The sequence below is a fragment of the Dipteris shenzhenensis genome, chromosome 15 (assembly GCF_047967505.1).
Source record: "Dipteris shenzhenensis isolate YYH24624 ecotype China chromosome 15, Dip_SZ_1.0, whole genome shotgun sequence".
Classification (NCBI taxonomy): domain Eukaryota; kingdom Viridiplantae; phylum Streptophyta; class Polypodiopsida; order Gleicheniales; family Dipteridaceae; genus Dipteris; species Dipteris shenzhenensis.
The window spans coordinates 26916511-26943909 of record NC_141610.1 but is presented as its reverse complement, the minus strand read 5'-3'; the positions used below and the strand labels follow the sequence as shown (position 1 = coordinate 26943909).

The 27399-nt window shown below is 42.6% G+C and overlaps 1 protein-coding gene across 1 annotated transcript; it reads right to left on the bottom strand.

Annotated features, from left to right (window-relative positions):
- Positions 1 to 356: 356 nt before the first annotated feature.
- LOC147893614 (thylakoid lumenal 15.0 kDa protein 2, chloroplastic-like) lies at positions 357 to 27399 on the bottom strand. Its single transcript, XM_087385909.1, has 7 exons — positions 27338 to 27399; positions 26977 to 27208; positions 9942 to 10048; positions 1714 to 1804; positions 1466 to 1534; positions 1045 to 1154; positions 357 to 952 (listed from the first exon to the last, which is right to left on the bottom strand). Exons 2-7 carry the CDS (start codon positions 27191 to 27193, stop codon positions 860 to 862), a joined length of 687 nt encoding a protein of 228 aa, XP_087242035.1. The 5' UTR covers positions 27194 to 27208; positions 27338 to 27399; the 3' UTR covers positions 357 to 859.

The following is a 27399-nucleotide window of genomic DNA, read 5'->3' as shown; positions in this document are numbered from 1 at the left end:
TCTAAACTGGAGGATCTCTATGCTCAGAATTCTGCTATGCGCACTGTCAATTGCAACGTCAGCTATTTAGTCTGGAGTTCCCCCTAGGGAGTACCGTGCAGCCATTCTTGATGAAGGCCAAGATCCTCCATGACCACCTTCTGGCAATGGGCGCTACCCTATCCTCTCTTCAGTTGGCTGCCCTTTTCCTCACCAAGCTTCCACCAAGTATGATATGTTCAGATATGAAAACCAATTCTGAAAGCAAGGAGCGTTACATTCATTCATTAATGGGAAAAACAAACATTACTTGATTGTGAACCTTTATTTGCAGTATTTTTTATAAAAATTAAGCAGTTTGCCTTACAAACCAACCATCCAGTGCAAATGACCCCTTTCTCAAACGAAAAATATATCTACATGGATCAAGGCATATGACCACACTCATCCTCTAAAGACAAACAGTATTCTTTTGATCTCATGATAATCAACCACAAGATGAGAAACCATTTCCTCCATCACATCGCAAAGCCTCTCTACATCATCTCATTCCCAAGGGATTGTGGAAAACTTGGTCTCAGACTTCCAGATAGCATTAAAACACAGCATACGTGAAATTCTCTGGAGTGCAAGCTTCCTTGCAGTAGAGAACTAACCTTCAAAATCAGTGCTTGGGAAAGGAAGCTAGTAAATTGACAAACTCCAAGCCAGTCATGCTGCCATCACGGCCGGTATTGAATTGCATTAACAATGATGTTGACACTGATGTCACAATCATCACAGCCCCCAAAAATGACAGAGGCTTTGTCCCTTCCAGACCTAACTCTCCAATCATCCAGCCTTTGTCTCTCTTAGTAAACAGTCTCATAAAACAAAAATGTCACTTTATATTTGAACAAGCGCGTGCACCAGGGGGCTCCCTCAAGCAAGCACCAATTGCTGACACAGCTGCTTCTATGGATGCATCCTCGCCCTACAAAGAGACACTCAATTCGAACAGCAAGAAAATGTGAAGGAACAATGTTCTCTACAATAGTACATATTGAAGATGATTAGACACTCTACCTTTTCCTGCCAATAGAAAATATTCCCGTACTTGCCAGCTAGGCGATTCCAAAAGCTACGAGGAACATTCAAATCAACTGCTGCTCCTACATTGAAGTTTAATATGTTACCTGCAGCCAGGACAAAATCGCACACTAGTAAATGCAAGGCATATCAGAACTTGCCCATCCCTTAGTCAAAGCAGCTGTTGCAGTGCAGATGCAGTAAGTACGATTCCTAACAGAGTACTGTCCAAACTAGACCTCAGAAAGCCCAAGAAAAAATCACACTTTTATCAAGCATTTGCATCGATCAAGTTCCCCCTCCCCTCAAACAGCCACTCCCACTCGTGCACATACACAACCACATGCATGTGCACACAAGCACACATGCAAGTGCAGAGTATCTAGAAAGCATCATTTCATAGCTGTTCACAAACTACCAAGAGATGGATCTGCAACGAAAACTATGGTGTTGTCATCCACTTTCCAATAATCTCTTATTGCAAGCCCTGTTTGAAACAGCATATAACGCATTTACTCAGAAAGTGTGCAAATAAGTAGATCTTAAAATATTTCAGAACTTCTTCTGCAAAAGGGAACAAAGGTTATTTAAAGTCATTATGTAATTTACGGAAAATTCATTTGTGCAGATAGTATCTTTAAAGCTCTCTCCTTTTCCATGTTACACCTGGTGTGTTCGGGTAATTCTGTGCAAGCACTCTGAGTTTGAATCCTGTGTCCTTCTCAAGATTGGTCACTTCCTTCACAATTCGTCCCTCCTGCATGTACCCCTGACTTCAATGTTTGACAATGCAAGCATGAACAATATATTTCCTTCAAAAAATTAATTTGCAAGATTGGGTTTAGGCAAATGAGTTTTACAATGATTATTTTGTCGGATAATTATTCAACCTATGCTGTCAAGGTTTTCCAACAGTGTTTCAGTTGAAAAGTGTCATACAAAGGAAAATAAAGTGCCTCTAGCTGAATTAGAGGGACCAACTTAATGTACAGTACAGATTGAAAATGTTCCAACTCCTACATCTCGTATGATTGTAAAGTCTGGACATAATACTCTCAGAAAAAACTCAAGATCTACAAGGAAGTTAGCATGTGTTCTCACAATTCTAAAATCAAAAACTTTCCAAGTATCCACTACACCCATTAGAATCCATAACTTTCTTTTCATCGCAAAACACAAGCCTAATCTTGTTGCCAGCTGCCCAAATTTGTGCACAGAGTTCAACCATAAACTCTTACCATGCAGCACGGACTACACACCCCAGTATCCCTGCCTTCATCACTAGCACCCAATAAAAGGATCAAAGCCACATATATACAAATATATAAATCCAGAAATTAGTCATCCAAGGCTCACAAAGGTCCCTATGTACAATGCATCAACCTTTAGATGTCTAGCCTTATAATATGCCAAGATTCGATCTGTAGATGAAAAATCCGTACTAGATTTCTGCCTTTTGAAAGCAAGTGTCACTAAGCTGTAAATACTCCAAAGTCAAAGTTCCAGTTGGCCATTTATTGATCATAATTAATGAGTTCTTCATTTATTTAATTATGTTCAAAAAATTATATTCATTTGGTCAAAGCATTGACTTCGGTCAAAGATACTTAACTCCGGTTAAGTAAGCCTAACCCCGATTAGGAAGACTTGGCTTAGACCAAGATGGTTAACTACGGTTAACCAAAGAACCAAAGCGTTGACTTCGGTCACAGAGTGTTGACTTCGGTTAACGAGACTTGGCTTACGCCAAGAGGGTTAACTTCAATTAACCAAGATGTGCCAACCTCGGTTGGAGAGACATGGCCATAATTAAGACGCTTCGACTGATGGTCAAGCCCCTTAATCACAATCAAGAGGGTTGACCTCGGTCAATGAAAGAATTTGTTTAATGTTATGTGCACATGTTTGCCGCCCACAGAGACTAGGATTAGTCTAGAATTTATTTGCATGCAAGCTAACGATTAATGGGTGCCATGGCTACATGCGCTTTAATTAATGGTTGCAGGCTCTAAGAGGGGTGGATTCCCAAAGCGCTATAAAACCCAGAGGGTAGCCACGAGAAGCCCATGTGACCGAGGGCTACAAAGACCCTAGAGTTTTGCCTTTTGAGGCATGTAACTAGAGATAGCTTACATTTTTGACACTTGGCGCATTGCCGAAAGAAATGAGCTGAGAGCTCTTTTGTAAAGAAGATTTCACGTAAGTTTTTCAACTAAGCAGCCAGTGAGCTGATTTGTCCTGGGCCCTAGTGCTGTGTGTGTATGTGTGTGTGAGAGAGAGAGAGAGTGTGTGTGTGTGATTTTCCTAGCAAAGAATTTCTGCACAGCCAACCAAAGAGAAGGAAATTCACGCTGTTTTTGAGAGTGGTTTTACATTGGTATCAGAGCAAGGCCTGCTCTTTTCCTCAAAGGGGCATGGTTCAAGATTGCAAGAGTGTTGGGTCCCAAGCGTATGCTAATGGGCTGGTAAGCCACCATGTGTGCTGTGTGCCAGGGAAATTGGATGGCACTGTCCGGTGATTAGGATGTAGTCTCTGCGCAACGTTCACAAGGCAAAAGCCTGCAAGTTTTGCACACAGTTGCATAAGCTTCTAGCCAATGCTCATCGAAGGTCTAAACAGTTGTGAGGATTCCATAGCACTGACGAAAGGACCAAGCGGAGTCTCGTGAAGTTACTCAGGTGGTGAGTGGTTGGGTGTACGCATCAGCGCGTGAAGGTCGCAAAGCGTGGAGAATTCAGCGCCTAAAGGAAGTATCATTTGGGTCACGCTATATATATATTTGCACGTCGTGTACGTGCGACGCCGCACAGGCCTAGCGTGAGATGCGATTGAGTCTTCCTTGCTGGGAGCAGATGATTGATTGCCATATCTTTCACGCCAGACACACTCATAAAAGGCAGACTTTTTAATCGGAGGTATATACGCCGATTGAATAAGCAAGGGAATCGACGGAAAGGACGATTGTGACGAAATTCCGTCGTCATTTCCTTTACCTCTATATGCACTGCTGCTGCGCAGGAGTTAGGCGTTGATGTGGCGTCTCAAGTGCAGCCAGCTGACGTGGCAGTACACGTGTGAAGGATGACGTGGCGCTGACATGGTATGCAAGTGCTGGTGTGGCAGACCTGTGGTTAGTGTAACCCTGGTCTAGCTAACTGCAGTTAATTCATCTGGTACCAATCTGTTCACCAAACCAGAGCCAGTTGGTCCAGTTAGTGTAACCAGACAGTTACCCATCCAATTTCTGTGGAGGGAAAAAAAAAGAGAGTTTTTTGGCCACCAGTTTCCACTTATCTGCTGTCAGTTAATTTCCTGTCAGAAAAACAGAGTTTTGCAGAAACATAGAGATTTGCATGCTTTTTGAGCAGAGAAAAAGGGTGTAAGATGCATTTTTGAATGCCATTTGCAATAACCAGAAAAGGGGCACGCCGTTTGAGGTTATGCTTCAATCTTGACAGCCAGTTTGGGCTAAGTTGTGAATGCAATACAGCCCTTGTTGAGGTTTGAAAAAGGCAGGCTGAGTGCACTGGTTGCATATGTGTGAGTTTGCAAATCTCAGGATAAGTTGACAAAGAATGGCTTCACAGCAGGATGCCATATACTCCCATGAGGAGAGTGCCAGGAATGATCAAGCTATGCAAGAGCAGAGTGTGCAGTCAAAGACAGAGGCAAGTTACGGACATTTAGCCAGAAGGGATCCATTGTTTCGCGGGCTCGTAAAGGGGCGCAGTTCCTATAGATGATGTTTCCAGGAAGAGCAAGAAACCTCAAAAAGAGGACAGCAAAAAGAGGAAAGCAGGTAGTCAGGAAGGGAGTACCCCTTCCAAGAAGAAAAAGACTAAGTATCATCATAGCTCAAGTTTCTCTTATTCTTCTAGCTCTACCTCTTCATCCTCATCATCGTCGTCTTCTTCTGATCATCAAAGCCAAAGCATAAGAAGAAGAAGAAGAAGAAGAAGAAGAAGTCAGGCAAGAGAGCAAAGACCAAGGAGTTCAAAGAAGGTGGGAAATCTGTCAGGTTTGCAACCTTTAATGGCTAGTATGGCCAGACAGAAAAAGCCATGCAGTTCATTGGACAATTTGATGCAGCTTTTGGCACAGAGAGATTTTCCGAGTCTTCGAAGCTGCGCATGGTTAGTTTACACCTGACAGCAATGGCTAGTGCATGGTGGAGCGCCCAAGCAGTTCAAAGACCATGTCCTTGTCGCCTGGGACAGCTTGCATATGGATGCAGAAGATACAGTAGATGACTACAACCAGAAATTTTGGGATGCATTTTTACAAATCACTCCCTTCAAGATGGTCTCAAAGAAGACCCAGGTAAGAAAGTACAGGTCTGGTCTCACGCCAAAATTTCAGGTTGTGGTTAATACCCAGCAACAACATAAGGGCACACAGGATATCATGCACACAGCCATTGTGGCAAGCTTAATGTATATGCATGATCCCGCCACAGTACCTTCTCTTTATGCCAAGACAACAGACAAGAAAAAGCCAGCCACACCTCAATCAGAGAAAAAGGAGTTTCCCAAGGCTCAGAAGAGGGAATTTCAGCCTCAGAAGCCAAGGGGAACCAAGTACCAAAAGCCTTTAAGGGTAAACCCCAGTTTTCCCTTGAGCAGATAGCCCTTTTTCGCAAAGAAAAGAAATGTTTCAGATGTGGGAAGGAAAGGCATGTGGCTGCCTAGTGCCCTGAGAAGCCTTCGGGTTCTAGGGAGCAAAGAAAGCCACTTGAACAGCAAAAGCCGATGGCAAAAGGAATTCCGGACATTTTGGGTCGAGTGACAAATCCAGAGAAAAGAGAGTTGCTGCTATCTTGGGGCAAGATAAGAGACCAACATGCACTTATTTTGTTTGTTGATCCGGAGGCTACAGATAGCTCCATCTCAGAGGATTTAGCCTTGAGACTCCGGATAAAGACGGAAGAGTTGGGCAAAGCTGTGGATGTTGACCAGATGTTCTGTGGGAACCATGTGCCAGTTACTCACTTGATAGGGAAGCTCCGGCTTCATGTACAAAATTATATTGACCAGGAAGACTTCTTCATCTCTCTACTAAAACATCACGACGTGGTTTTGGATATGCATTGGTTCCATCGCAAGGCAGTGAAGTTAACTCTTCCTCAGAGAGTGCTTGAATTTGTACATAGGGGTAAAACGCAGCGTGTGGTTGCCAAGAATAGAGGGGAGACTATCCCCATTGTATCAAATATTTTTGTTGGAAAAGCAATAAAGTCTATAGTTTCAGCGTACATGGTTTTTATAAAGAAAGGGATGTAGAAATGTATGCTGAAATGAATGAAGCAGATAAGGATAAGTTTCAGTTCCTTGTAAACTATAAAGATAGGGGAGTAACCCCTTGAGACTTGAAGATCATGGCATAGAACTTGTTCCTGGTAGTGAGCCACCTAATAGGCCCACATACAGAGTTAGTGCAACTCAGCGAGAAGAAATTATGGCCCAGGTGCAGGACTTGTTGTCCAAGGGGCTGATTCAGCCTAGTTCCTCTTCATTTTGTTCCCATGTAGTACTGCTTGTACAAGAGAAAGATGGTTCATTTTGTACATGCTTTGACTATCGCGCACTGAACAAAATGACCATCAAGTTCAAATTCCCAATTCCGCGCATCGATGATGTGCTGGACCAATTAAATGGGGCGTAAGTTTTCAGCATGATAGACTTAAACAGTGGTTATCACCAAGTGAGGATACAGCCACACAATGTGCACAAGACAATGTTTCGCACTACTTTTGGTCTGTATGAGTATCTGGTGATGCCTTTGGGTTAACAAATGCCCCGGCGTTCAACAAGAATGATGAATCGTATCTTCCGACCTTATAGACAGTTCACAGGAACCTTCTTCAATGACATCATTGTTTTCTCTAAGTCCAAAGAAGAGCACAAGGAACATCTTGCTACTGTTCTCCAAGACTTGTGAAATCACCAGCTCTATGCAAATAGCAAGAATTCCTTATTTGTATCAGCCATTTGGTTTGGATTGTGATGCCTGTGGCGAGTGTGTTGGGGCTGCGTTGCATTAGAATCGTCATGTAGTGGCCTACGAGAGCAGGAGACTCGAGGATGCAAAGAGATATTTGGGAATCTATGAGAAAGGGCTGCTGGCTGTAATTCATGCCATCCATACATGGAAGCATAATTTTTTGAGTGTAGACTTTACGGTAAAGACTGATCACCAAAGTCTGAGATATTTCTTGACTTAGACTAAGCTATTTGAGAAGCACATGAAATGGGCAAACACATTGTCAATGTATCATTCTCAGATTGTCCATACCCCGGGAGCTTAGAACAGAGTGGCAAATGCCTTGTCTTGAAGACCCCAAGTGACCCCAAGTGAACAATGTAACTATTGCTTATCATAGGGATCTGGAAGACACGAGGGAGCAACATGCTAATGATGCAGATTTTGGTGAGATTTTATAGCAAGTGCAAGAGGGGCAGTCCACCAATCACTATTCTTTAAAAGATGGGTATCTAATGAAAGATGACTACCTATGCATCACCCAAGAGATGAGGAAAAAGATTTTGGAAGAATGCCAGGCACCTCCATATGCTGGGCATAGAGGAATTACAGCAACAACTCAAGCATTAGAGAGGTATTTCATTTGGCCAACAATGCAAAAAGACATACATCAGTTTGTTACAGAATGTCTTACTTGTCAAAAGGTTCAATATGACAGACATAAGGCACCTGGCCTACTTATGCCTCTTCCCGTGCCTCATGCACCATGGGAAAGTATTGCAATGGACTTTATTTTTTATTTGCCAAGATCAAAGTCACAGAATGATGGGATTTGGACTATCATTGATAGATTCAGCAAGCAAGCTCATTTCATTCTAGTACGCAAAACTATAAAGGCAGATCATATGGCTAAGCTTTTCATGGCACACATCTTTAAGCACCATGGTTTGCCTAAGTCCATTGTCAGTGACCGAGATCCCGGATTGACCAGTCTATTCTGGAGAGCTCTTTTTGATAATATGGGGACAAATCTGAATTTTTCTTCTTATTTCCATCCCCAGATAAATGGTCAAAGTGAGGTAGCAAATTCTACACTGTTACATTTACTGAAATATTACGTGGCTGACCAAAGTTCAGACTGGGAAAAGTAGCTACCATTGGTGGAGTTTGCATATAACAATACAGTTCACAGTGCCACAAGGAAAAGCCCCCTTTAAGGTCATTTATGACCTATCCTGAGGACCAAAGATGAAATATTTGCACCTGATCAGTTTGTCAGAGACCTCCAAAAGAACTTTCAGCCACGTCTGGACAGCAATGGAAAGGTGCAGGTAAGCATAGGAGACAGTTAGATCTCAAGGAAGGGTATTGGGTGCTTTTGAAGTTCGAGAAAGCTAGGCTCCACAAGCTAAAGGGCAAGCAAAAGGTGTATGCCAAGTTATCTCCCAGATACTATGGCCCTTTCAGGGTTATAGAAGAGATTAATGAGGCTGCATACAGGTTGGCACTGCCGGAGCATTGGAGGATTCACGATGCCTTTCATGTGAGTCTTCTAAAGAAATTTTAGGGTTCGGAGCCTATAGAGCCAGTAACAGAGGATCCACCACAAGTGGATGAGCTGAAGGAGGTCCTTCAGCCAGAACATATCGTGTATCATACTGTAGGCAAAGGCCCACAAGGCAAGGAATTTTACACGTATCTTGTAAAATTCAAAAATTATTAGGCATTGGATGCCAAGTGGATGGATGAAGACATGTTGTCTGATTATCCACAACTTTTGGATATTTACAAGGAAGCTTTTCACTTGAGGTCAACTAAATAGAAGCCAAGGGGATGTCACTAAGCTATAAATACTCCAAAGTTCAAGTTCCAATTGACCATTTATTGATCATAATTAATGAGTTCTTCATTTATTTAATTATGTTCAAAAAGTTATATTTATTTGCTCAAAGTATTGACTACCATTAAAGATACTCAACTCCGGTTAAGTAAGCCTAATCCCGATTAGGAAGACTTGGCTTAGACCAAGATGGTTAACTACGGTTAACCAAAGAACCAAACCGTTGACTTCGGTCAACGAGACTTGACTTATGCCGAGAGGGTTAGCTTCAGTTAACCAAAATGTGCCAACCTCGGTTGGAGAGACTTATTAAGGCACTTCGACTGATGGTCAAGCCCCTTAATTATGATCAAGAGGGTTGACCTCGATCGATCAAAGAATTTGTTTAATGTTATGTACACATGTTTGCTTGGTGGGGATGCCCACAGAGACTAGGATTAGTCTAGAATTTATTTGCATGCAAAAGCGCTAATGATTAATGGGTGCCATGGCTATGGTTGCAAGCTCTAAGAGGGGTGGACTCCCAAAGCGCTATGGAACCCAATGGGTAGCCAGGAGAAGCCCATGTGACCAAGGGCTACGAAGACCCTAGAGTTTTGCCCTTTGAGGCATGTAACTAGAGATAGCTTAGATTTTTGACACTTGGCATGTTGCCAAAAGAAATAAGCTGAGAGCTCTTTTGTATAAAAAAATTCACGTATGTTTTTCAACTAAGCAGCCCGTGAGCTGATTTGTAATTGGTACTCAGTTTTCATTGAATGAATAAAGACCGGGGGAGGGGGGAGCACAACTGTTGCCCTGGGCCCTAGTGCTGTGTGTGAGAGAAAGAGAGGGTGTGATTTTCCTAGCAAAGAATTTCTGCACAGCCAGCCAAAGAGAAGGAAATTGACGCTGTTTTTGAGAGTGGTTTTACAGCAGAAGGCTTCTAAGTCCTCTCAATCTTACTACACGATTTTAAGACAAGAGAAAGAATTTCTGCTTCATAGTCCTGACTCGTTGGTTCAAATACACAGAATTTGGTGGAACTCTATATGGTTTACAACTGAAACTAAATTTAATATCAATGGCAATTACCTGACCTGCTGAAAGAAATCCTGCAACATCGATCACCGGAGTGAAATATTCTGGGAGCAATTCTGGCCTATTTACTCCCTCAGGCCTTGCTTCTGCAGAGCCAACTCCTGCTTAACATCCATTGAAAATCATCAAAGGGAACTACCAACTCTTTACAATCAGCTTTCATCTTAAACATCATGAAAAACTGATCACTGACATAAATATTTACAAAAAGTCATATGACTCAGAAAATAGAGTCTAAATTTCACTTGAATGTTTATTGAGGTATCATGGTCACTCTGCATTATGATGCACTTTCCCTGAAGCCTGTGTTCATTGTTATCCATGTGCTACAGTGTCTCTATACAGATATGTGCAGATACACACACATGCAAGCTCATATGAACACATGGAATGATTTTAAAAAAGACAGAAGTACTGTGACAAAAATGAGTACACTCAAATAATCGTGTAAGTGATGATGCCTCTGTAAGCGGCACACTGAAAAAATATCTTCCAAAGTATATCTATGGACTCTGAAACGTCTGGCCTCAATACCTATTGATTGGGTATATTATCCTTCCTTGACCTTATAATGCATCATGTGCTGCTTAAAGCTGCTGCATATGCATGAGCCAGGTCACATTTTATAAAATTTGGTCTATAAAGATAGGCCTTAGCAGCTAAAGAGCATCACATAAGATTTCTTCCATAGTTACCTTGCTGATTATTGGTGTAGCTAGTGTCAGCACTCGTTGGCCCCTCTAGTTATCAATTGTAAATTGAAACAAAAAGAATATCATGCAAAGAATTCTGGAATGAGGGGGAAGCTAGGCTAAGTAAGCATTGGTTGGGCTAGGGATTAGTATTATTATAGAGGACAAACTTTATCTATCCAAGCAAACTTTGTCTATCACCCTTGGATCTACAAGCTTTATCTGTGTGAGACTTGGAGTCATCACCAATATAAAATACGTAATGACTCCCTGATGTGATGCTCATATCGTCATTTTGAAAGTATACTCATATGAGAAGAGGTAGTTACATTAGAGGGAGGACGCTAGACAGAGATGGAGGACGTCTACTTTGGTTACAGCTAGCCCCCCAATTTCCAGATTGTACTGGTTCACTTAGGGAGCTCATTCCGAGCTTGTGTCCAGAGACAATTGAGAACACTTCCAAGGGTTATCGATAAAGGTTTACGGATGCGACTAGAGAATCATTAGGTTGAAAAGAGCCAGGATGTTTGGTATCTTAGAGTATCGTTCCCAGATTCTGAGGGGGACAATGTGGTGGACCTATTGGTGCCTACATATATTGAAGATTCCAGCATGCTTGTGATTTGGATGAGCAGTGCCACTAATGGGTGGTGCTAGGATGGCACCATTTTACAAACTGGATCCCATTCTTAATGTACGATGCGAAGCAGGACCTGGAGGTAAACGAGGTGTGGTCTGACAATGACAACATCTTCAACATTTTCCTAAAATCTTTTGCAGAATGTGTAATGTTTTGCCTTTGCTCCTTAGCCATGATGTGTGTTGTGCAACGACCTTCTGGAAGAGGTTGAAATCCTGTGCCTGTTTGTCATAGAGACTGATCAAGACAAGGAGGTAGGTGAGGGGATGAACCATCCATAATCTAAGGTAGGAAAAGAATGAAGTCATAGGTGAGAGGGATCGACCCATCAATAATTATAGGTGAGGGGGATGACCTATCCATATGTTGGATATCGGAGTCCTAGCGTGAGTAGAGTCCTAGAGTGAGAACTATCCTAGAGTCCACTTGTCCTTTGAAAGGTTGTAGGGTCACTTGACCTAGTCTAGATTAGATGTGTTGCTTCTATATGACATCATCAGTGATGTAGAGTGTGTCAGGAGATAAAGCTGCCCAGCCTATAACAAGGCCCATTGTACTTGCCGGATATCAATCCATCACATTGGTTGTGAATCAACACTCGTGTCCATCATATGATTGCCTGGCTCTATCTCCCTCTCACCATGCATTCTAACATGGTATCAGAGCAGGCAGCACGAATACGCCACTTCTCTCATGCCAACTCCTTGAGATGCCGACTTGCTATCTTTGCTTCAATTATATCATTGTTCTCCTGAGGAGTGAATGCCCGGTTGCTGCCACCAAGTCTCAATACTGTTGCAGATCTGCCCACTTCAGATTTAACGCTGTCATCAACATTTTTGCTGCTATTACTGTTTGTGAAGAGGGCGGCCTGCACATGAGCGTCCATCCAGTTTTGGCCGTCATTATGACAGAAATATCTCTTTCTTTCTTCATTTGGCGATGCCTACTCGTCATAAACTATGTTCCTGTTATGCATAGATTTTATTCTGTATTGCTGAGCTGAATTATAAGTCTCTGATCCTCTGGAAGTCTCATAAAGGCCTGCTAGGCGCCTACTATAGAAGCAGGTCCCCTCTCCCATCTAGAGCACTGCACATAATGTGACACTCCAAGTGGCCTGCCATGGTCATCCAAAATCGAGTCATTCCACATGACTGGCTGCCTGTGAATTTCTTCACGAGAGGTGGGTGGAACTCTGCGAAGAGTGTTTCTGAAGCAACCCCAAGCTTTCAAAATAGCAGCCATGAGAGGGGGACAGGGAGATTTGAGATGGGCTGAAGTAAAATGCTATCCATCCAATCTCCCCCATAAGATGGGGTACAAGAATGAATGCTGAGCGAGAAAAAATCTTTCCAGGGCTCTTGTCCAAGCATCAATCCACGTACTACGAACTTGCAAAGCAAGGCCATACACTGCAAGTTTGGGTCAATGATATTGAGACCTCCTCCTACTATGGGGAGAATGAGGGTCTCCCAAGCCACCATGGCTACAACATCTGAGGTGCCATCTAAACCGCTCCATAGGTACCTAAGCAATCATGCAACCCAAGATAATCATGCATTGTCCACATCAGAATTCCTTTGACTTGAAAGAGACATTGTCCCAAAGACCTTAAAATGCCATAGCCTCCATCCCAGTCCATAATATTAGCAACTCATCTATCAAAGGGACTAGATGGGTATATGCAAGATAAGGTGGACTGTTGTTTAGCCCAAACAAGGCTATTGTTGGTTCCTTACTCCGCATCCCCTCCGATGTTCCTACAGGCGAGCTAGCAAGCTGGGGAGAGCCCTACCCTAGGTAGAAATATCCATTTGCATGCACCTTGTAGAGACGATGCATGCGATTAGACACTACAATGAATGTAACAGCTATCCTCCGTCCCAGCACAAGATGACATTTGGGAGAACTCTACTAGCATTATTTCCTTCTTCTTTAGGTTGGCCACTCCAGTTTGAAATGTGTGGCCAACATACTCAACCCCAGCCATGCTTATATATCCAAAATCATACAATGGACGATATCCACCAGCATGCTGGCTAAAACACCATTATAGCCCAATGTTGACTGCATCCAATTTGCAAACTCAAAATCAAAATACATTCTTAATGAACAAAAGGAGACTGGAATAATCACGTTGTTCATCGTTCAAGTTTGCTAGATCACCCTTCAAAACAAAATAGTTGCCCTCCCCAAATATTATTTTTGAAAAGCTAAGAACAACTCCCCAAACTCTGTATTATGCCTGCTAAACACTCAAAGGATCTTATGTGTGCGAGGACAAGTATAACATGTGTAGAAATACAACCCCACACACACATACACATCCTTTTTTCTTTTTTTGGTTAAAAGCAGTATTTCATTTAGAAGAATGTACATTCGTAGCTGTTCCTGTTCCCAGCTACTAGTCATAAACTAAAAGCAGTGATAAAACACGTCTAACTGGGCCAAAGGAAGGTCTCCAAGATAAATGTGCATCTTGGAGAGACCGATACAAGATGAACGGAAGAAGTGATTAACATCCAGCGAAGAGTGCTTGTACAGTCGAATGCTACGAGCACAATACAACTACCACAGAGCCCAATATTGACACCAACAGAAGAACTGAACATAGCCTGGCATAGAGGCATATCGGCCAAACAGCCAAAACTGCCTGCCAAAGAAATACTCTCGGATCCACGGCCGTGGGAGTAACTCAGAAGTACTCTATCAAGCTTCTGATCCAGGAAAGGAAGAGTACTAAACAGGCGACGTGCATGGTGAAAAGGTTGCAGCATAGAAGACAGAATGCACCAAATAGGCCTATAATGCAAACCCAAACAATATTATCTTCTAGCCTAAGGAAAAGGAGTGCATCCCTGATCATCCACCACATCATCCACTGTAGAAACACCCACATCCACCAACCACCCCCCCCACACACACACGTTTGTGTATGTGTACATGTGGTGTGTTGGGCATCTATTCAATATCACAATGCTCCAGTCTGTGGGTTGGTAGGTCTGTCCTTAGTTGTTCTCTTAAAGGCCCTCATTCGAGGCAAAAGCCAATGAGCATATCAAGATATGAACTGAGAGAGTCAAGCTGATCCAGCGATTAGCTATGCGCCATGTACGTTGCTAGGCAAGCCAGACATGAGGCCAGCAAACAGATGGGTCAGATTTGTGCCTAAATCTAGACAAACAAAATGCAGGACACATGACAAGACAGCCACATGTGAGCCTGTGAGCCAGCTAAAGGGGGTTGCCATGTGGCATGTCAGCTCTCTGGTTGGCTGTATATCAGCTTATGGTCAAAGCCAACACCAGCCTGTTCGGCCTTGGTTAGGCTCTATATATAGTCATTAAGGAACATGCCGAAACTCATCCTCTAAATAGTGCAGTTTCAATCTCATGATATTAACCATAAAGTTGACAACTATGACATCCCACCAACGTCATCAGTGCCCAACATGGGGTGTAGACCATAATATGATGTATCAATATAATGCTCTCACACATACAAATCCACACACCTGTCACCGACACATACTTGAGCATCCAAATATACAAAGGTCTTCGTAGTGAGTTTCTATCGGCACTCCGGAGGTGAAGGGCAAACTCAGCCGTGACAAAGGCTAGCACTAAAGGAGAAAGCTCAAAAGTAGTTCACATTCTCTTCATTCAAGCTACAACTACTTGTAAAGACTATTTAGTAAAGCAAAAGAATGCTTAGACAAACTAGTTGATAGGGCAACACACACTGAAGATAGAAATATTTTATCGCAATATCAGCAAGCCACAAAGGACGAAAACTTCACACGGTGAAATTCGCATGTCTGCTAATACAGCCAAAACATATATCTAGATCAATCCAGGAACATGCCCAAACTCATCCATTAAAAACACACCAAGTGCAATTTCAATCTCATGATGGGCAATCATAAGGTTCAAAACCATAAACTGTATCACGCATAGCAGGGACTAGCAACTATGACATCCCCACTAACGTCATCAACCCCTAACAATGGGTGTAGAGCACACTATAGACACACGCTCTCACACATACAAAACCACACACCCACACATACTGGAGCATCATTCATACAAAGGTCTTCGTAATAAATTTTTGACAGCACTCTGGAGGTGAAGGGCAGACGAAACCATGACAAAGGCTAGCCCTAAAGGAGAAGGCTAATCAAAAAGTAGTCCACATTCTCTTCATTCAAGCTACAACTACATGTAAAGACTCTACAATATCATTTTAGTCTCCCCCAATCGAGCATCTAAGCAAAAAATGCTTAGCAATCTAGTTGATAGGGCAACGCACCACAAAAGATAGAAAGAATTTATCACAATATCAACAGGCCGCAACATGGACAAAAACTTCACAAGGTGAAATTTGCATGTCTACTAATATGGCCAACCAGCAAGAGGCTGGCCCAGCTGGCCCCAAGAACATGGCATTGACTCGTGTAGAGGAGGGCACTCCTATTGTAAGCAAAGATCCGCCCCCCTCCACCCCAAACATTCATTCACTGCTCATTCAAATTGCTACTCAACCTTCAGTGTGTAGAGGTTTGGCACATGAGAGCATCAAACTTGTACATCTTTCACCGACACATAATAAATATATGCAAGTGCATACAAACTTTTTTTTTTTTTGGTAATATCCAGTGCAGTATATTTATATGCTCATAAATTTACATGATGGGAGGTCTCTGAAATGGAGAGTATCCCAAAGATCAGAAACATAAAAAGAAAAGCTCTATGCAAGAAGCATCCATATCACCCTCATGGCGAGCATCATATAAGGATTGCCGCAATGAGGCTCGGAAAGATTCATATGACTTGTGAATCTGCCGACCAAGTATGCCAAATTATGCTCACTCCAGATTGTCCAAAGAGCCCAATATCTCACCCAAGAGAGAAATAGTGAGTATTGAGACAAAGACCTCATAAATCTGCCAAAGAGCCAGAAATGTTTCCCAAATCTGTGACTCGGGAAACGGAGCAGAAGATTATCTGAAATTATCCTGAGGAGGATCCTAGAACACGGGCAGTGCCATAGCAAATGAAGAATAGTCTCTGAAGGAGCCTGACATCTTAAACATGTGGATGGTGCAATAGCAAGTGTGACCCCCACTGACAATGTGCTTGTCATACATCTCCAAAGAAAAAGTCTTTGTTTCAATGGCATTTTACACTTCCATAACATCCCGAGATTCTTCCGCCACCATGAGAGGGGCTTCCTTATATGCCACAGAGAATTAGCATATTGCTGAATCCATGGAGCAGGCTGAAGAAGCATGTAGGCTTTGATGGAGGTTAAGGCAAGAAGAGGAACAGGATGAGTGCATGTAGCAGAGGGGTGCAATTGCCAATCCGTAAGCCTGTCTGTGTCAGCCACAGGAGGAACACGTAGAAAATGATGTAATAAATCAGCAATTTTCTTCCATATAGACCTATGATGCATTCCCAATGCATAGGAAGCAGTGGCCTGAGGAAAAGATATGACATAGCCCTCATCATCTACCACATCATGTATGTATCTAATTCCCAATTTCATGAGATTGTATGCCCGAACAGGTTCCTGTAAAGCGAGTGGAATGTCAAAGATGGCACTCCAATGAATACTTTCTTTCCTCATTGAGTTTGTCCCCGAGCAATTATCAAGAGCCCATTTGACCTTAGAAAGTACTTGTTTCCAGTCAAGTATCAGAGCAGTAGAGAAAGGACAGCCAGGTATCTTTCCTACAAATCTCCCAATGACAACCTCCTAATGATCAGTAGTCCAATGACCATAAGCACAAGTCCTCATGTTGACACACATGGATGCTAGCATACAAGTCCATGGCTGTTGTTGGCAAAAAAAAGTATGCAGCATAGTCGCCTTCCTTGCAAGTACATGATATCTTATATTGAGGACATTAAGTCCACCATGCATCCTAGGAGAGCACACCATTTCCATCTTCATCAGTCTCAATGCTTTCACAGCAGTTTTTGTCCTCCATAACATCTCCATAGCTTGAGACATAAAGGCTGAAATATCCTTGGAGGACCGATGCAGCAAAGGCAAATAGAACTGGACATAGGACATTACAATGGACTGTACTATTCTGAGCCCGACATGAAGAGGCCAAGTAGAAATCTTCCAGTATTCCAGTTTATGTTGAAGTCTTTGGAAGATCCATTTTAGCTGCTGCTTCCTGGTGATATGCCATCCTATGGGATATCCCAAATGCCTGACTACATCTTTGGAATGCACCACCTGACCTGGCCAAAGAATAGAATGCCAATCACATTGTTTCAAGGGAAGTAATTTAGATTTGTCAAAATTGACATGCAATCCCGTTGCCAAACCATACAATGAAAGAGTGGTCATAAGCATGTGAACTTCCCAGGGAGAATTTTGTGGCATAAAGAAGGAATCATCAGCATATGCTTGTGCCAAAAAAGATGCAGCCCCAGGGATTTTAAGACCAGTCATCTATCCTGTGTTTGTAAGATGATCAAGATACATTAAAAGGGGATGGGTTGCAATGGCATAGAAGAGAGCACTAAGAGGACAGCCCTATCTAACTGATCAACCCAATGTCCATGACCGAGACAGATGACCCCCAAGAATGCACTGAGAAGTAGAGCCAGAATAAAGCCAGTAAACTGCATTTGCTATCTTGGGACCAAAGCCCAACTTCGTCATGATTTGAGAGATAAAATCCCATTGAACAGTGTCAAATGCCTTAGTAATATCCACCTGCAATATAAGCACATCTTGATGCGAATACTTAGCATATTCAATTGCAATCAAGGCATTGGATATATTGTCATGGATTTGTCTTCGCGGCACAAACCCATACTGATGAGGATGAAGTCCCACATCCAGTATCCTGTGAAGCCTATGCACAATCATTTTGGCAATGAGTTTATAAACTACAGGCATCAAAGTAATAGGCCTCCAATCTGACATATGGTCACACAGATGTTTTTTGGGCACAAGTTTGACTATGCCATGCTTCCAAGAGTGCAACAACTGATTTTCTTGACAGGCAACATTGATCATTTGCAAGAGGACTTCTTTCAAATCATCCCAAAAAGAAATATAAAATTCCACCGTAAGGCCATCCCAACCAAGGGACTTCTATTTGCTGAGGTGGAACAATGCATTATTAAGTTCTGTGTCAATAAAAGGTCTCTCCAAGGTAAGAGCATCATCCATTTCCACTATTCCAGAAACATATTGGAGAAATTCAGTCCTAGCATCAGTCATTTGATTTGATGGGGAACCAGGAGCGGAGAACAATTTCTAGAAATAATTTTGGCATTCATCTTGGAGATCAGAGAAAGACTGCGTCCAAGAGCCATCTAGCTTCCTTACCCTTAGACATGAGTTTTTCTTTCGAGTAGCATGCAAGCCCTGGAAAAAGGCTTTTGATGAGCAGCCCTTATCCATGAGGGGCTTCATTCTTGCCCTAATCTGCCATTTGTGCAATTTCCTCTGATCATTAACAGTCAATTTAATCTGAGCATGTGAAAGGGAATCGTTTTCTCAATCAGAGAGAGGCCTTAACTGAGAAAATTCAGTCAATTGTTGTGCTGTCCTTTTTGCCCATTTAACCTCATTCCTCCATTCAATCATATGCTAGTTGCCGGCCCATACTCCCTGATGACATTCTACATACGAGAGACAAAACTGTCCCAAGCATAATTCATGTCCTCTTGGGCATGCAAAGGCAAGGGATGAATTGCAAGTCTGATCATTTGCTGGAAATAGTGATGTCGTAAGCCTGATTAACATGCAATAATCTACTGGAAAGGGGTGGCAAATCATCCAGAGGCATGCCAAGCTGCAAATTCATCCACAATGGGGCATGATCTGACAAGCCCAATGAGAAATCTATAAGGAGATGAGGGCTAAAATCTGCACATTGTTGTGGGTAAAACAAATACCATCTGTCAAGCCTTGCCCAGTACGTAGTAAGTGCATTATGATGAAAAGTATATCCAGGCACTGACCCTTGGAGAAGAAGCCATAAATCTTCAGCCTGCACAGAAAGAAGCATGCTATCCCATTTCTGCCTTTCCAATGATAGCATATGAGATCTTGAAGTGGTGTTATCTCTTGGCAAAGGGGAATTATTAAAATCTCCACAGATGAATGCATTGGATCTCCATGGAAATCTGCATAAAGAATCCCATAATGAAGCCCTCATGGCAGAGGTCTGGGAAGCATAGACTAATGCAAAGAATATCACCATTGACATTACATTATATAACCATCCATCTGCCACTGCTGTCATTGAAGGCTAACTGAGGTTCCAGCTCATGTCTAACCAGTATGCATACACCTGAATAGGTAGTGGTACCAGCATAATATATATCATAACCGCCAAAATAACCATGATGACCAACCATGGAGTGTTGATTATGCTCTTGCAAACAAACAATATCTGGCTGCATTTTATATACATAATTCCATAAAAGCCTCCACTTGGAGATAGTGCAGAGGCTCTGTACATTGTATGTAAAGCACTTAAGTGTTTGAGGCATGAAATAGGTATATACAGCGAAGTATCAGAATAAAACAAGACATCAGAGAGGCAAAGCCTCTGCCTGCATGGGCTGCATTCCTTCATGATCCATGAAAGACATAGCATTCTCCCCTTCTGCTGAATCACATATGGGGATGCCCTTCTTCAATACCCCCACCCAATTTTGAAGGACAGGAGCTGAAGTAGAAGCCTGTCCTGGTGAGGGAGAAGAAGCATCCCATTGACGAGATTAAAGGGGGCGTTGCTTCAATACAACCACCTTCTTAGGTTGTTGAAAACCATCCTGATCAATCCCCGCAGATTCCTTCATCTTCTCTTTTCCTTTATCTTTTCCTTTTCCAGCAAGTGACTGCACCTGATTGATTGGTTTGGCATTCTTTGCTCCATTTCTATTTGCTGTCTTAGCTTGCAAATTCTCATTCTTTTCCTGTGTCTGGGGCGGCAAGGCATTGGGAGGGGGTTGATGCACAAGCATTGGGCATTCAGAGGCTGGCTGCCCAAACTTGTGGCAGACAAAACAAGCTCCTGCAAACACGTCCCACTTCAATTCAAAATACTTTTTCCCAATTGCACTCCCTCAACTTTCACTGCAATAGGAGGGATAGGTGTATCAGTGTCCCAGAGAATGTAGAATCTGTTCCGGTTTCCCATGGGGCCTGGAGGACAAATGACCTGTCCCAAAGAAGCAGCCAGGCCAGGCAACTCTTCACGCATATAGTCCGGGAAGTTAACAACCTCAACCCATACAGGACAATGATGTCGTATAAGACTTTGATAATCCTTGTTTGGGGACCAGGGCATAGCATGTACCATCTGCTTCCCGTAAAACAGGGGAGAGAACTCAAGAAGCCTCTGCTTACACGAAGCATCTGATAAATGCACCTCATTAAAGCCTCTGGAAGCAAAATACACTCCCTCTACAAAGCATCCTCCAAGGATGGACTTAATCCACTGCACGACATCACTGGCCGCTGGGATTCTTCCTGAAAAGAAAATTATAACCGCATTTTGAGACAACTTCCTGAGAGGATTCATGAGGGACGGCAATTGAAGTAAGTTCATCATCTTGTGATGCAGGCTCTGATAGGCGGCGCTTAGCATCTACGGGTCTTTCTTTTCAAGCATATGTACAAACATCCAAACCTAAAGCCATGATTAAAATACGACAAGAAAAGAACGAAAAAAAAGAGCGTACAGACGCAGGATTGTACGGAGAAGTACAGAAACAACAAACGTGTACGGAGCTGCAGACGTGGTCTTCCTGAAATCTATACGGAGATGCAGACGGGACTGTACGGAACTGCGAGCAGAACTACACGGAGATACGTCTACCTAACCTATATAAAATTTGCAACCTAGGTTTATACGGATGTACGAACAGCGTGTGAACGCATATCTTCATGCGTGCTTCTCTTAAATGTTTTTCCTATAATATACAGGGCCTTTGTAACCAGAATAAATGGAGGCTTCTATGGCATTATATAAATACAACTCACCCAGATGTTGTGTGTTTACAAGAGCATAATCAGCATTTTTTTGCTGGCCAGCATGGGTTTTTTTCTAGATATGATATATTTTATTCAAGATCTGAACAATTTTCAGGGCTGTGCATTCTAGCCAGACATGAACTGCAACCTTGGATAGCATATAATGATCTTAGTGGGCGATGGATGATCATCCAATGTATGGTTAATGGAGAGATTTTTGAAATAGGATCTTTGTATGCCTCTCAGAATTCAGCTTCCAGAGCTCAAATGTGGAACTCCATCAAGCAATATCCTTGGTCTTCAAATGCTTTACTTTGTGGTGATTTCAACAACTCTCCTCATTGGACGGACAATACCACACATAAATCTCATACGCTGCCCTCTGAAATTCAGCAATGGGAACATATGACATCATCTCTTCAATTTGCAGATTTATGGACAGCAACTCACCCATCAGTTATGGGATTCACATATCATCATAATGCTTTTACAGAATATTGGGCCAGGCTTGATAGATATTATCTCATTCATGCTCAGCAATATGATGGATATACATGTCAAATGTGGACTGATTATTCACAACAATTATCTGATCATACTCCGCTTTGGCTAGCCCTTTCTTTTGATATGCCTCTGGATGATTTGCAGCTCTCCTCAGTCAGGTATTTACAGGTCAATCAAATATATCTCACACATGAAAAATTCCAGCAAATGATCAGACTGGCTTGCAGGCCATTGTTATCTCATGCTCAGGAGGATCAGGAATTTGCTTGGACCTCTTTCACACATCATATTCAAAATGTCATAAAGGAATATGGAAGATGGTACATGGTAGAAACTAGACAGCATATCCATTGGGCAAAATCAAACAAGCAGTATTTGGTTCAGCTTGGTCATCAAAGATCTCTATCTGCTTCTGAGCAGCATTTATTGTCCTATGCTTCCTCTATAATAGATGCCAATGATAAACGCAAGCTGTCCAAATGGCAGATGAGGGCTAGAGCTAAACCTATGCTAGATAAGGACTGTTCCTCAAAATCTTTTTTTCGGAACTTACATGCAAATAGACAAAGCCAATCTATCATGAGGATCAGGAAACCAGATGGCCTTTGGACTCAGACTCTATCTCAGCTGGAGAAACAATGTTTGGATCATTTTCAGCTTCTTTTTTCTCAGCCATCTTTCTCTACGCCTCGGGTTGTTGCAGCTCGAAACAGATTTACTGCACTTGTTTCTCCTATTGTCTCTCTGCAAAAAGCCTCAATGCTGGAAATGTCTTTTATAGATTGGAATTGGATGAAGCTCTTCGGCATTTGGGTAAACATAAATCCCCTGGTTGGGATGGTCTGACGGTTGAATTCTTTGACGCCTTTTGGCCTGAATTGAAAGGTCCAATTCTGCAGTTTATAAACGTAGCCTGGCAACATCAACATCTTCCCTCAGCTTGGAAGCATGGTCTGGTTAAGCTGGTGCCCAAAAAACCTCTATGTGAGACTATGGATGACTGGAGGCCCATCACTTTGATGCCGGTCGTATACAAACTGATTGCCAAAATGTTGGTACATCGGATAAAGGATATCCTTCATGATGGACTTCATCCCCGGCAATATGGTTTTGTTCCAAGACGGCATATACATGACAATATCTCTAACACTCTCATTGCAATGGAATATGCAAAATATACAGATCAAGATGTGTTGGTTATGCAGGTGGATGTGGCGAAGGCTTTTGATACAGTACAGTGGGATTATGTCTCTCAAATCATGTCAAAACTTGGTTTTGGGCCAAAGTTAGTTAATGTCATATATTGGCTCTACTTAAATTCCACTGCACAATGCTTTATAGGGAATCATTTGTCTAAGTCTTGGACTCTTGAACGTTCAGTTCGACAGGGATGCCCTCTCAGTGCTTTGCTATATGCCATTGCTTCACATCCTTTGCTTCTTTATATGGATCACATGGTTGATACTGGACAGCTAGAGGGGCTTTAGATTTTTGGTTCACGACCCTTCATTGCTCAGGCCTATGCAGATGATTCATTCTTCATGCCAAAGAATAGCCCTTTGGAGATTCGCCTTTTGATGGATACCCTATCAGATTTTGGGTTGGCGGTTGGTCTTAAAATCAACTTTCAAAAATCAAAACTCTTGCCTCTCAAGCATTGTGATTGGCATGCTACCCTGTGGCCAGGCCAGATTATTTATCCGGAAAACATAGTAAGACATTTGGGCTATCCCATTGGCTGGAAAATCAGCAATAAACAACAAATGTCATGGGTGTCAAACAAAATTCAGGACAAATTAGAATATTGGAAGATCTCCACTTGGCCTCTGCATGTACGGCTTCGAATTGTCCAGCCTATTGTTCTAGCTTATGTCCAGTTCTACCTTCCTCTATTACATTGGTCATCCCGAGATCTCACCTCCTTTATGTCTCAAGCCATGGAGATTTTTTGGAAAACAAAGCTTCATAAAAAAGCTTTACGGCTGATGGATATGCTTTGTTCACCAAGAATGCATGGTGGTTTGAATATAATCAACATCCAATTTCATGTGTTGGCAAGAAAGATCACTATGCTCAAGATATTTTTTCAACAAGAGCAGCCTTGGTCCATTATGTTGGCTTTTTTGTGTGTGGACAGATGACCACAAATGCTTATGGACATTGGCTAGTTGATCCATCGGAAGTAGTACTGGGCAAATTTCAAGGTAAAATACCTCGCTGCCCATTTTCTAATTCCTTGATACAGGACTGGAAGCAAGTACTTTCGCACATCAAATGGTCTCCCCTTCCTACTTCTACAGATTCCTCACTCAAAATGGAAAGTATTCATTGGAGTGCTGTGTTCTCCTCTCCCCTTGCAGCTCAACAACCCATCCGAGCTTATAATCTTATGAAAATGGGTATCTGTTTCATTGATGATGTAGTAGATATGCAAGGAAATATCCTCACTTTTCCAGTATTCATTGGAGTGCTGTGTTCTCCTCTCCCCTTGCAGCTCAACAACCCATCCGAGCTTATAATCTTATGAAAATGGGTATCTGTTTCATTGATGATGTAGTAGATATGCAAGGAAATATCCTCACTTTTCCAGTAGCATGTCGACAATACAATCTGGGGATGCATCATAGACCTATATGGAAAGCTATTGCTGATCTCTTACTCCCTCTGGTTCCGATACCGACATTGAATGTCAGAGACAGGCTTCAAGATTGGCACCTTTAGTCTTCAAATACAAGCATCTCCTCTAAGCCTTTGCATTTATTGACTTCTATACATGCTTATCGATTGATATTACCTCCTCCTTGGATTGCCCATCATGCTAATTCTCTATGGCATTTGAACAAGTCATTAGCCTGGTGGAAGGGAAAGTGCAATTGATATGGAAGTTGAAAATGCCATTGAAGCAACGTCTATTTTTATGGAGATGTATTGTTGGTATTCTTCCAGTAGGGGTGAAATTGGCTCAAAGGTGGATAGCTTCACCTCTTTGTCCAAGATGTCACCTTACTTCTGAGAGTATTCCCCATCTACTGTGGTCTTGTTCACATTCCAGAAACCTTCTAGACAGAATCTCCTATTTCTTATCTCTCAGATTTCCAACACACAGGTTCTAGAGGTTTTTCTGGATGTATGGCAAACTATCGGCATCTCTGTCACAGTATTCTCTTTTCTTCCACTGGATCAGATACTGGGCCTTATGGACCCTCTGGTTGCAGCGTAATCAAGCATATCTGAATTCTCCCCTTCAGCATCCATATGAGTTCTTCTGAGCCTCATTGCGGCAATCATTATATGATGCCTTACATGAGGAAGATTTGGATGTCTCTTGTATTCAACTTTTCTTTTACTGCTTCTGATGCATAGGGCTTTGGCTCTCTTTTGAGCACTGCCCAGATGTAAATGAAAGTTTCGTAATATAAGTATCTTGGTTTCACCAAAAAAAAAAAAAAAAAAAGTGTGTGTGTGTGTCAGTATGTGTGTGTGTGTGTGTGTGTGCAACACATGCAGTGAGTGACCTCTGCTGTTCAGCCTCGTCAAGGTTTTCGTACAGCCTCCCCCTTCTGTCCATACACCTGTACGGTCCCCGTACATATACAAGAGATGAGCATTCCTCCAAAAGAACGGGAGGCCTCAAGCCTCTGCCATTGCCACAGGGTCTTGCTGACCCTCAGCATCCAATTCTCTGATAATATCATCTTCTTCACAAAGGGGAAGACCTTTCTTGACTGCATTAACCCATGCCTTCAAGATGGGGTTGCTTGGAGAGGTAGAAGATTGTCCTAGAGAAGGAGCAGAGGCATCCTAATTACGAGATTGGAGTGGTCTTTGTTTGAGAGGCACCGTCTTCTTTGCAGTCTGCCATCCCTCGTGGGAAGATGTGTTATTTTCCCCTAACTTACTTTTCCCTTTTTCCTTATTTTGAGCTGAATTGGCCTGGCTCCCTGTATGCAGTGAAGGCTTTGCTCCTTTAGCCTCAAGTTTTTCCACATATGTCTTCTGAGCTCCTTTATTAGAAAGCAGAGGGATAGCTGCTGGAGGAGGTGGATGAAGGATAGAGGGACACTCTCAAGCAAGATGCCCAAACTTGTGACAAGAAAAACAAGCTCTAGCAAAAATGCCCCATTTTAGAGTGAAAACACTCACACACTCACACACTCACACACACACACACACGCAAGTGCATACAAACGCAAATATATGCATGTGCACACATACATACACACAAACACATACACATACAAATGCATGTGTATGTGAGTGAGTGGGGGCGTGAGTGACTGTGTATGTTATATACATATGCATAGACATATACATATACATTTAAAGAGAGAGAGAGAAATGCACACACATGTATCACATATGTGCACATCACTCTTAACACGATCACGTGTGGACGTAGACAAAAAGAGTTGTTAGAAAAAGATCTGAAACGAATTTAAAGAATAATGGACGGTGCCTAACCAAAATCCAGTCACATATCAGACCACAGATACATAATACCTTCTTGCGAATGATGACACAAAAAGTCTGAAACAAGCAAGTTCTGAACAGCATACGGGAGGCCATATCGAGATCAATCTTCACAAATGCAATTGGCCCCAACCAAATGTCCAGTCCTACCATCCCTCTCACTTGCATGGAGGTTAGAACAGCTTGGCAGTTGACACCCGTAGCAGAAGAGGTGCAAGGCAACTTCTGCCTACTGGACTGGCTTATCCTACCAAGAGGCAGCCTTGACAATCAGAATATCATCAGGAACATAGCCACACTTTGTTGGATCTACTACAGCCCTAGATCAGTTGGCGTTACTCTGCCTTCACTCCATTCTCGTAAAAGCCATCACTGGACACACAAAGGTTCTGAGCACGCAGCTCAGGTCAACCAACTTACGGGATGCATTTCTTGCAGGAATACAAGAGCGATGTTGTATAAAAACGTTCTGCATTGAGCGTCTCTATGGCCACGTTTTACATCTCTAGCAAAAAATGGGAAAATCGTATAGTAGCACTACAAAAGCAGGACATCAAACAAAAAGCTTCCGCGGTCGCTGGTTGGCTAACATGAGATCAACTTCTGCATAAATTGCAACCTTCCTTCGTGGACCACAGAAAACATTTCATTGGTTATATTTCTGACGCCCAGGCAGGGCATAAATGAGCGAAGAACTGACCCCCTAGAAGGACGGAGAAGCCGAGAGCGGCAACCAAAGCTGCATTGGAGAGACTGTGGCGCGCTGCAAGCAAAGGCAATGGTGAAGGAAATTTTGGAAGAGCGGAGCTTGAGCGAAGTGGCGGGTTGCAATGGGGACTTGAGGTGGGTCGGGGGAAGGAACAGCCTGTAGCGTGTTGATGATGATGCACCACCACACACTGTAACGATAGCTCCATCTTATTACTAGCCTCCTAATTACAAATGCATCAACCTTTTGTCAACCTTCCTATAGTCCACATCCAATTATCCACACGAAAATTCAAAAGGAAAGTTGGCTTTTCTTTTTTGTCGTACAATTTTGGTTCCCCACACTCACTCACCCACTCACATACCTGTGTGATCCAAACGCCGGCAGCCAGCTCAAGTGGGCATACACCCAAAC